The sequence below is a fragment of the Macrobrachium nipponense genome, chromosome 8 (genome assembly GCF_015104395.2).
Source record: "Macrobrachium nipponense isolate FS-2020 chromosome 8, ASM1510439v2, whole genome shotgun sequence".
NCBI lineage: Eukaryota > Metazoa > Arthropoda > Malacostraca > Decapoda > Palaemonidae > Macrobrachium > Macrobrachium nipponense.
Genome location: NC_087203.1, coordinates 110,115,005 through 110,127,441, shown reverse-complemented (window position 1 = coordinate 110,127,441; position 12,437 = coordinate 110,115,005). Strand labels below are relative to the sequence as shown.

General features: G+C 40.8%; 1 protein-coding gene across 2 annotated transcripts in view; it reads right to left on the bottom strand.

Moving 5' to 3' along the window:
- LOC135222958 (homeobox protein php-3-like) overlaps positions 1-12,437 on the bottom strand; it is a 657,411-nt gene that overhangs the window by 68,336 nt on the left and 576,638 nt on the right. For both annotated transcript variants that reach the window (XM_064261424.1, XM_064261425.1), the window contains exon 5: positions 8,964-9,605. In XM_064261424.1, coding sequence (XP_064117494.1) covers positions 8,964-9,605 — 642 coding nt within the window. The remainder of the gene's footprint in view (positions 1-8,963; positions 9,606-12,437) is intronic.

The window sequence follows — 12,437 nt, the reverse complement described above, 5'->3', positions numbered from 1 at the left end:
TTTTTTATTATCAATATTTAACATACCCCAAAATAATTTTTATCATCCAGATATAACATCGACCAAAATCATTTTTCATCATCCTAATGTAACATGGACAAAATAATTTATTTTTTCAAATTTATTGTCGACCAAAATAATTTTCTATCCCAGTTTAACATCGACCAAAATAATTTTTGCATCATCCAAATTTAACATCAACCAAAATAATTTTTTATGATCCAAATTTAATATCGACCAAAATAATTTTTATCATCTAAATCTAACATCGACCAATATACTTTTTTTAATCATCCAAATTTAACATCGACCAAAATATTTTTTATCCTAGTTTAACACCGACCAGAAGAATTTTTGCATCATCCAAATTTAACATCAACCAAAATAATTTTTTATCATCCAAATTTACCATCGACTAAAACCATTTTTTACCATCCAGGCTTAACATCAACCAAAATCATTTTTTATCATCCAAATTTAACATCGACCAAAATAATTTTTTATCATCCAAAATTAACATCGACCAAAAATAATTTTTTTATCATTCCAGTCTAACATCGGCCAAATCAATCTTTTTTTTTTTTTTTTTTTTTTATCAACCTAGTCTAACATCGACCAAAATACTACTGTCATACGACAAGCTGGCAATAATCTAAAAAGAGAAAAAAAAGAAAAAAAATCCTTTCGGAGTCCTATTTGAAGGAACAGCAAGAACAGGATCCGAAGGATGCCACCACGGTGACCTCAACTCCTCTCACCCATCCATTCACGCCCTCCCATGATTAATGAAATTTCTCGCCCACAAATCATCCTTTAATCTGTGTGTACATTCGATAACTTGCAGAGTCAATAAACACTTCGCATGCAACGACTGTGTGGTGTCCTCGCTGATGAGAGAGAGAGAGAGAGAGAGAGAGAGAGAGAGAGAGAGAGAGAGAGAGAGAGGTGCTTAGATGTTATCTGTCCAATTCATTCCCTTCGTTCATCTCTCTCTCTCTTCTTTTCTTCTCTCTCTCTCTCTCTCTCTCTGTCTATTGCATCTCGACGTTGCATAGTTCAAATTGCACATCGATCAATCCCTCTTCTCTATCTTGATCGTTGCAAGCAAGCGAGCATGCAAGCGAACAGAGCGGAGGGGGGTTGGGGGGGGGGGGGGGGGGGGGGGGCAAGACGCAGCTCGCGAGAGACAGGGAATGCAGGAAATATATATATATATTTTTTTCAGAATAAAAGCGATGCCCCGACAGCCACCGCGCGCGATCGTTCCACGTGGCGGACACTCGAGATAACAACTCTGCCGCTTTGGCTAAGAGGTTGAAAGATTGAGTTGGAGATAAACCGACCGACGGAAGGTTGAAAGACAGAGGAGGTAAAAGGGAGAAAATGAGCAGATAACGCTGGGTAAAACGGGGTGGGAAGGGGAAACAATTACTTTTTTACCTTTGAAAATTGCGTTTAGTTAGGGGGAGACAACGGAGAGGAATAACTGGTTGATACCTTCTGGCAGATATGATGAAAACGGGTCGTATTTTTCCCCTTTCTACGCCACATGATCTCTCTCTCTCTCTCTCTCTCTCTCTCTCTCTCTCTCTCACAAATAGATGATATTTTATCCCTCCTCCTCCAACCTTTCCAGATACTTCTGAAGAAGATGTTAACCCTACTATATAAACTACTCGGGCCCCTCCTTCCCTACCCAACTCAAAACCTCTCTCAACTCCCCGTGTCATATGAACCTCAAACACACAGACAAACGGACAGACAGTCAGAAACCTTACCACTTTCGTCCATCCATGGCAACCTCTCCTTATTTACAACCAATCCGGTTTCCCTTATGAACCCTGAAATACTGGTTTTTGGAAACCATTACAAACAACCTTGACTTTGGTTTGGAAGCTGGGCGTCCCTTGGGAAATAATGCAGCAAGAGAGATCTTAAGAGAACTTATTGTTTTCTTCATAAGAGCCTCTGAAAATAAAGCCAAAATGAACGGTACTTTGCTTCTCGGTTTTTATATTCACATGGGTAGGACGTGAGCATAGCAATACGCATACTGAGAGCGTAGCATAGTAATTCTTTCAATTTCTGAGGTAACCATTTTTAAATTTTTAATTAAAAAAAAAAAAGTTATGCAATATTTCCCGTTCCTAATCAATGACCCCACAACATGTTCAAGGACACTGTGTGTGCTTATATATATATATATATATATATATATATATATTATATATGTATATATATATATATATATATATATATATATATATATATGTATATATATATATATATATATATATATATATATATATATATATATAAAGACATGCACACAAACTTCCTTCTGAATAAATCCAAAGCATCTACCTGGGGATCCCTTCCGTCGGATGGGGGGAGGGGGGAGGGGGGGGGCACCCATCAGCAAACAAGTGCCCGAGGCCCCATTAAATTCTTAATCAACTACGTAAAACGTAAAATGAGCTGTCCATAAACGACTCAGGGAATGGTTAACAGCTAGTTTTGCTAGCCCCTCGCCAGCCAGACAGGGAGTACCACTGCTATATACCACCTCGCAAAACAAATGGGGTCCGCTGTTTCTTTGTTTACTTCTTGTTTCTCTCCACACCTTTTTCAACTATTATCTAAACAAGCTGGCCGCTGCATTCATTCTCCTCTCCGAGAGAGAGAGAGAGAGAGAGAGAGAGAGAGAGAGAGAGAGAGAGAGAGAGAGAGATATTTCGTTGCATTCATTCCTTCCGAGAGATACAGAAAGAGAGAGAGAGAGAGAGAGAGAGAGAGATAGAGGATGTTTACCACTACTCGTTTCTATAGTCATCGTCTAACAGGAAAGAGAGGCGAGAGAGAGGATGAGAGAGAGAGGAGAGATTTTACCATCACTCCCGAGCTCCTATATCCATCGTCTAAACAGGAAAGAGAGAGAGAGAGAGAGAGAGAGAGAGAGAGAGAGAGATTTTACCATCACTACCCCGAGCTCCTATATCCATCGTCTAACAGGAGAAACGAAAACCAAATACATGATTATGCAGTGCTGCCCAAAATACAGGACCGACCATAAATCACTCGGGACGCGATCACTGCACCAATTAGAACCAAATCCCCCTCCCTCCCCCTTATCCGGGTCCCCCTCACCCCTCCACCAGGGACGGTTGTGGAGGTTCTTTTCATCCGTAATTTACTCATCTTCCCCCGGATAAACTCCATCTTTGATGTTTAAATAGAGACACTCTAATACGGTTCTCGTATTCATTAATCATGTTGCATTCTTTGTTGGGAACAAACGATTCACACCAGGCCATAAATCTCCCTCGTTTTGTTTGTAAACCTCGATGATTGATGGCCAAGAGGCCGGACGTGTACTCAGGATCGAATTGCATAGGTCAGAACCTCTTTTTTGATGTCTATATATATATAGTCATTCACGAGGGGAGACACACACACACACACATACATATATGTGTAAACAAAATCCCCGATTTAACAAATTTAGGAAAGAAGGAAAAGCAGATGCTTATGCAATGAAATATCATCACATTAAGACCTTCAATGGCCCTTAAAAAGACAAGTTCATTCCTTAACGAAATTTAGCTGAAAAATAGAGCTAGTCGTGATGTCGAAGATGTTAGTACATATATTGAGTGAGCTGAATGCAACCCCCCCAACCCAAACCCCTTTTTTTTTCGTCCTAGAAATATGGTTTACTATTTTTCCTTCCTTCTCTCTCTCTCTCTCCTCTCTCTCTCTCAAAAAGGCCCACATGAATTGTTTATTAAAACTGCCAGCGAGTCGGATAATTTATGACCCTCTGACACAGCAAATGACTTTTGATTTCGTCCTGTCAGCCACAAATCGCGAAGCAGAAATCCATCCAAGCAAATTTAAATACATTTGCCTGCAATGGATTCTCCACGCACTCTGAAATGACGTGGGGTGTGCCCACGCGCGAGAACGCACACATACACACACACACTCATAATATGCACACTAGCACACTTATATCGGACACAGCTGCTAATGTAACGTCAATATTCGCCCTCAAGGATTCACTCAGTGTCAAGTTTGCTTAGCCTAAAATAACCTTATGTATTTAGCAGGCAAAGTCAAGTATACGATAACAAACTCGCTTTGATAAAAATAAAACTATTTGTATGTTCACTTATCATTTCTCAAACTGTAGGAATTATACAAATAAACCTATTTTCTAATTTGGGCAAGTCAAGTTATAAAACGTGTTGCAGAGGTTAAGTTTGACGTCTTAATCATAAAAATACGTTTCATTTTATTGACACAAACACTTTACTAACAACCACGTATGAAAAAAGAAATCACGACACTACAAACTTAATGGCAAATACAAAATACGAAGTGGAAAAACAAATTGAAAAAAAGAAGGGCAAAAATGAACTGACATTTGAAATTCGACTTTATCTAAGTCCCTCCTCAAAGCCACTGACACTCCTGGCTTCCCGTAATCTCTCTCTCTCTCTCTCTCTCTCTCTCTCTCTCTCTCTCTCTCTCTGCTATTTTGGGAAAAAAACTAACACTGCTAAAAGTTTACCCTTATGTTTACAGCTTTAACCCGTGAATTTATGTTCGACTGCATAGTGCATACGTTCAAGGATTCTATGACATACCCACTCTCGTCTATGACAAGTAAACGGAGGCAGAGGACGAAAAGTCCACTTAACCTCTTCATTACCGAAAGTTTGTTTGGAGGTAGGTGGGTACCACCATTGAAGTCTACTATACCGCACCGGGTGCATAAAGGTGGTACGCATAGTACCACCAAAACTCCTCTTTTCAGATAGGGACTTCCAATCATTCTGTAATTTCGGTTTGAAAAAGAGTTTGGAGCAAAATAAACAGTATGACACGATGCCAGAACGTCTATGATGAACCCAAAAAAAATAGTATATTACTGCTTTATAGTAGTGTGTAGGTGACAGATGAACTGCGTCTCAACAAAAAAATCACAAAACAGAACAAGCGTAAACATGTATAACTTCTACCCAAGTAAAAAAACCAGTTGATACATCATTTACTGTATTTATTTATTTATTCACTTATTACATTTTTACAAATAAAAGATATGAAACACCAGATAAATGAAGGTAGAAATAAAGCCTTATAGTAACTTATATATAAAAAACCAACCAGAGAAAAAGCAAAAAAGCAATTTTTTCTGAGGACAAGAAACTTGAAAAATTAGTTTAGATACCCCTAATGCCCCTAAAGTTGTTTTCTTTGATGAAAACTAATCTTAGAAAACGTAGAAAATGACATCGCCCAATTTTTGAAAGATATACTATAAAATTTGCGATTTCCATATTTATTGGCGGGGCTTTCGCTTTAGTTTTTGCTCTTTTTTTTTTTTGTTTTTTTGTTATTACGTGCTTATTTACTGTTCTATTTTGATAATCTTTATGTGCATGTTCCAGGTGCAATATACCAAACATTCTGTAAGACCGAATTTCTATTCAAGACCGTAGTTTTTCTCACCGACCACCAGTGTACAAGGGACACTGAGTTTCACATTTTTTTTCATAAAATCATTTATTTTACCGTAGGATGATAAAACAAAACTAACAGAGAATATGCGTTATTATAGTGCTAATAATACCTGATAATTTCATTAGCCTGTCTTGATTAGTGTATTTGTTTTTGGCAAATATTTTTACGATGGGCAACCCCTCCAAAGAACTCGAGACACTACCGAGAGATTCAGTTCGGCAGCGAACACAATGTTTACATTCTGCCTTACCCACCCGGTTAAAGAAAAAGGGGTTAAATGTAAACAAAGAAGAAATTTCAATATCTATGTATGCATTTCTTCCAGTAATTGACCCTCGTATATTAACAAGCTCTCTTTGCAACTATTAGTAGGCTTCGCGCTATTAAAATCTAGGGACAGATACTCAAACCACATATGTATCGCAATGAGAGAGAGAGAGAGAGAGAGAGAGAGAGAGAGAGAGACTTCTTCTGAACTCTTCTCCAGGGGAACGTGAGCAATACTATATATTTAACATATCTAGTATCTACAAAATACCAAAACACACACACAAAGAGAGAGAGAGAGAGAGAGAGAGAGAGAGAGAGAGTACATCTATCACTGCCAGCATGTTCACGATACAGTCCGAATCGCTCGCACCAGTCTCAGAGGGGAAACGGCCCATGAACTCGAGCAAGACAGATAAGAATCAGAAGGAACAAAAACAAACACGATCTGCCAAAGAGGAGGAGGAGGAGGAGGAGGAGGGAGGCAGAGCCCCTCGGATACGAGGGGCACGGCAGCATGACGTAGGTCTTGAAGGCTCAGGGAACCCAAGGGAAGGATGTAGTAGGTACTTTCAAGTACTCTGGGGGGGTTCATTCGAACTGAATGAATTTGGATAGCATCCCCGGGCGTCCTTATTAGTGAACTATATGAGATAATATTATCGTGACAGTAAACGACACCACACGCATATACTAATAGTAAACAACACACACGCATACATACATATATAGAATATACATACATATATATATATATCTATATATATATATATATATATCTATATCTATATATATCTATATTTCATATATATATATATGTATATAAATCAATTTATTTATATATATATATATATATAGTATATATATATATATATAAATCGAAAACGATCAGATCTCCATAAAAGCACACAGCATAGTAATGAAACCTAAGTTCTTTTACTCACAATTTATGAGAATTACAATTACCTTATAAATGTTTCTAGCAATGCATATTATAAGGATAAGAGAAATGCCGTTATGAACATGAGTTTCAAAGTTCAGAAATGCCACTTGTCTGCAATGGGTAGCTATATATAAGCAATCTCATTATTCCCAGGCCAGGTGAAATACCCACACAAAGCAAATCTCAAAGACACGACACCATCACCATCCGTCAATACTGATAAAAAAGAAAAAAAAAACAATACACAGGAACTGTGGGCTTATCACATGTGACCATACAATACGTAAGGCTAACGAGCGCCGTAAGGCAACAGAAAACGATGTCCAAGCCATACTTTCCCGGGGTAACACAAATAAACACAAAACCCAGTCTCACAAGGGACAAGAGACGACCAAAGCAATGGGCCCACATGGAATTTGTCACGAGATTTTTGGAAAGTTGGAATTGTGGATATGTTTCTGGGGAAATCGTCAATAATACTGCAGCTTGGTTTAATATAATGCAGCAGTGTACCTGACAGTGTCATATGCTTACGAATGAAGTCCTTTCGTCACGAATTTGTATCGGATTTGGATTTGTTTCCAACCTTTGATTGCGAAGATGATCATGGAATTCTGAACCACATAATGAATTAAAGGAACCATTGTCAGAGAACATAGGCAGAATTACCTAACACTTCCCATGACTGACAAATTAAGCGTTGACAAAGAAAACATCACGACATACACCATCAATTCACAATGGTCGACCACGAGAAAAAAATAAAGACTGAACAATAAACCGAAAAATGGTACATGAATGTGGAAACGAATAGGAAGAAGCCTATATACGGCAACCTAAATTAAGGTTCCTGGCGAAACCTAACTAAGGAACACGATGACAAACACGATGTGAAACACAAACAATGTGAATTGTGACAAGCCAGGTGATCTTGATTCACATTGCCAAGCACATGTGTCATTAACGTGCACTGGTAAAAATAATGCAACTAAAAGCAGTGTTTCAATATGCGAAGAAACATAAAAGGAAAAACCTGCAACACGTCAACAAGACTAAAGGAACCATGCTGCCTCATTTTTTTTTTTTTGTCACAATACGAATGAAAAGCATTTTTAGGCTTAATTCTCACTTCTGCTATCAACTTCCTGCTTAGAGTTCCACAATATCAGACGATTATTCCGTTCACTGTCCAAATCACTAAAATGCATCTTTCGTGGTCACTGGAACGAACCTTGGGAACAGACACAAGACTGACGTTTCCAACCATCAAAACGCAAGACCTGGATTTTACAAACACTCGATATTTGGGCAACGAATCACGACCAATTTCCTTAACAATAATAATAATAATAAAAAAAATGCATAAAGAAACGAGAAACACTTCGATACCACAAACTCTCGAAATACCCACTATACCACGTGCATGGCTAACACCACGATACTCACACAGTATCATAGAAAAAAACACAACGAACTGAAATGCTTCAGTATAAACAGTCTGTCACTTCGGGTTTGAATTAAAAACGGATTTTTGTCAAGCGTTCACTTATTATCAGCAAGGTCAGATCCACTTATTTTTCACAGCACCCTGACACATTTCACTGCCACACGAGTCAGATAAATAGGCGAATTTCACTCTGGAGACGAACGCATCAACAACAAGAAAAGGAATGAAGTGCATAACATATGGTTCCTGTAAGCCCAGGCATGTCTGTAACTGTGTTTGTGCAAGAAAATAACAATGCAAGCATGCAATCGAGAGAGAGAGAGAGAGAGAGAGAGAGAGAGAGAGAGAGAGAGAGAGATTGTATAAAAAAAATATTTACAGAAAAGAAAATTTTAGTCCCTCAGAATCAGAAATAAAACTTCCACGATTGCTGACAGACAGACCCATGCCAGTCTGGAAGCAAAAAGCATTATAACGATTTATGGTTAGGAGAGAGAGAGAGAGAGAGAGAGAGAGATGGGGGAGGAGTTACAAGGTGAGCTTTTTATGAGGTGCCAACACCAACCAGTTGAACCACGACCAAACCAAGTTAAGCTAAAATTTGAAGCCCACCACCACCACCGTGACAGGATCCGATCGGCCAGTTATTGAGTTGTGCCAAACATTCCGGGTTTAGTCTCAGATCAATCATTGTCATTCTTTGTGAATAGGGAGAGGGGGGGGGGGGGGGGGGGGGTGAGGGTTACTTTGTGGGGAGAGACAGTTCATACAGGTACGTACCTGGAGGGTAAGGTGCTGGGGGCATGGTTTCAGCCGTAGGGTAGTTCCTTAAGTAGCCGTCGTGGGGGTATCCTGCAGCAGCTTCCATGGCCGATTTAGGGGCGCCATCAGCCGCCGTCAGGTATGGTACGGGCTGGCCATGAGCATCGACGTGTCCGACACGCCCGTATGGAGGGTAGTTGCACCAGGTTTGAGCGGCAAAGGCCTGGCATGACTCTGCCGTGGTCATGGACGAGGGTCCAGGGGCGTATTCGTATTTGTTGGGCCAGAAGGCCAATGTTTTACGGTCTGCCACTCTCGAGTCGGCAATATTGTAGTAGGTGGGCGTGACCCCATCCCGACAGAACGCCTGTCCGTACTGGGAGTCGAAGGGCGCCGTAGCTGCTGCATGGTCCGGCTGGTAATTCCAGGGTTGCGTTGAATGCGAGTGCCTGATGACCCCTGCAGCGGCACCAGAGTCAGGCCCCGTGGGGCACTCCGGCGGGTGTGGGTAGGTTGACACAGCCAGGGTGGTGGCCACTCGTTTGGCCGGGATGTGGAGTGGAGTCTGGCCTGTGGGCTCCAAGCCTCGCGTGCTGGCCGTGTCCTCATACAGTGCTCCGTTCATTCTGTCTAGACCTCCTCCCTCACTGCTGCTGCCCACTGCATGGTGGTGCCGCCACGGTATAGAGTCCACCGTCGCCAGGTTGAAGACACAAGTTCACACACGACCCGAAAAAGAGAATCAAAACACACACTCATTAGCTGGCGAGCGCTGTCGCGGCCGCCTTCTCCCTCATGTGAACCTCCTCCTTCTTCCTCCACGCTCAACACCAAGCAGTAGCCGCGGCAAAAAACAGGCAGCGTGTGTTGAGGCCGCGGCGAGCTCAAACACTATCTGGTGGCCTGGCCAAACACCGCTCTCTCAACGGAGGGAGGCGGGGCTAGCGCTCGCCCAGCCCACACGCTTTAGCCCCGCCTCCCCATCGCCGCCTTTTGCTCTCCGGCTACGCCATTGGTTGAGACGGGTCACGTGACGGCTTTAGACCCGCCCATCCTGCCCTGCGACCCTGGTGGCCGCTTGGCCCGGCACTAACACACAAATTATTACATGCAATAATTAAGGTGGTGTGCCGTTGTGAGTGATTGACAGGACACACCTGTAGCCATGGAGTAGCCCGCTGGACTGTTTGTCACTGCTATCCAAAAAATCTAAGACTGCATAAATCCTCATTCTCTTTCTCTCTCTCTGATCGTCTGTCTGTCAGTCTGTGTTTGTCAGTCTCGTCAAAAACACGTACACACTGAACTTACAAACAAACCTTCCTTTTACACACACAACTTGCTCTCTCTCTCTCTCTCTCTCTCTCTCTCTCTCCTCCTCAGAATAAAAAGAAAAATCCATCGGAGAAAAAAACTGCTGTTCTTAACTTTTCCTATCTGCTGCAATGGGTTCTTCCTCTCTCTCGTATGCACCTACTACCTCCACAGACAACAAAAGACGAGAGAGAGAAAGAGAGAGAGAGAGAGAGAAGACAAGACAAATCGTCCTCCGTTTCTGTCCTAATACCTCAGATTGGTGGCACCTTCTTCTCAACCCCTGGTAGGCTCATCATCACTCCCACCCCACCCCACCTCCCCCCACTAGGGGGCCAACCCTTCCCTCTTTCTCAACCCACATCGCCTTAAGAGGGAAGGCGTGTGACCTGTTCTACATAAGCCACCAGACACCCACACCGCACAGCTCTTAGTTTTGGGAGTCTCGCCCTCTGGGTCTCTCGCTCAATCAAGAATCAAACCAATTCGATAAAACGCATAATATTATTTTTAATGATCAATCTGCTGAATATGTACAAGAGATCTCGTATTATTCAAATCTATTAAAATATATATTAATACGTTCACAGATGAACCGATAGCAATGAAGGCTTAGATTTTTAAAAATTACATACGTTTGAAAACTACCTGAATTTCTATTAAAGTGAATTGAGGAAAGGAAATAAGCAAAATTAATAGAGAAAAATATAATTTGAAAAATATATTAAAAATATATACTATCACTCGGATAATTTATTTCCAGCGCAGAATAAAACTAAACAAAAATCAACATAAAAATAAAAGTCACGACTTTCGTAACGAAGCTATTAGCGACAACGAAATCCGCGGAGGGCGCGTGCACCAGAGTAAAAATGGGAATCAGTGTAGTTTTCTGTCTCGCGAGTAAATTGCCCTCGAACATTCCCCTCGTGCAAGGCGGAGGGCCCTTTCCCTAATTAGAGGTTAATTCAACCCTAATGAGGCTGGGCCGTGCCCCCCTATATCGTCTGCGGTGGACAGTAGCTACGTCGTGGGTGCTGGCGTTAAATTATCGACCGGTTCTGTTCCGGAGGTGAGGACCCGTCCCGGGGTGGTGGGAGGGGGGGGGGGGATGAGGGTTGAAAGGTGAAAGAGGAGAGAGAGGAGGGGGTCCCCAAAAGATTGGGATGGGTATCGAAAGGAAGGATGGCAGGGGAGGGGTAGATAGGAGGGGAGGCAAGCGATGGCTTGGAAGAGGTATACCAAAGGAGGAGGGTGGGAGGTCTGGGGATTGGGGGGGGATAGAGGAGGAGGAGGAGGCATGGGAAAGACGGTAGTAGGGTCGGTTGGGAGTGAAATCAGGGTCCTCAGAGGGAAGGACGGTTAGGAAGGGAAGAAGAATGAACGCTAAATGTTCATGCTAAGAGGAAGAGAGAGAGAGAGAGAGAGAGAGAGAGAGGGTCTCGGAAAGGGTAGGGCAGTGGCAATGAAGTGGAACCTGAATACAAAGGTGCCCTGTGACAACACAACAATGAATACGGTGGCTAAACGATTTTCCCCGTGTACATTTCCACCTCAGTGAATGGTTTTAGTGTAAATATACGGGAAGTCATGTTGATGGAATAAAGTATGTGCAGAATAAATAAGTCAACTTTGGCAGAATATACGGTTTGGGCTGAGAAAATTTTGTGCAAGAAACTCCTCTTTAACATTTATTTCTGAATTATTCTGTTTACATACCTATCTTTATATACTATATCTATATACTTATATACTATATCATTAATACTATAATATTATTATATATTATTCATATCTATATATTTTATATCTTTTCTAATATATCTAATCATGTATATATAGTCATATATATGATAATATATATCCTATATATCTAGTTAGTATATAAAGGCATCATTTAAAAGTCTTGAACCATCAGAATGAATCAAAACTGTTTACTACCGTTTTCGTGACGTTAATTTCATGTATTTTATTTTCATGTAAAATATATAACTTAAAAAAACCATGGAGAACAAAAGTTTCACTTAAAATCATTTTTGAAAATCTTTTAAGCTAGAGAACCGTTATAAATATATACTATATATATTATATATACATCCATATGTATACATATATATATATGTATATATATATATATATATATATATATATATATATATATATATATATATATATATA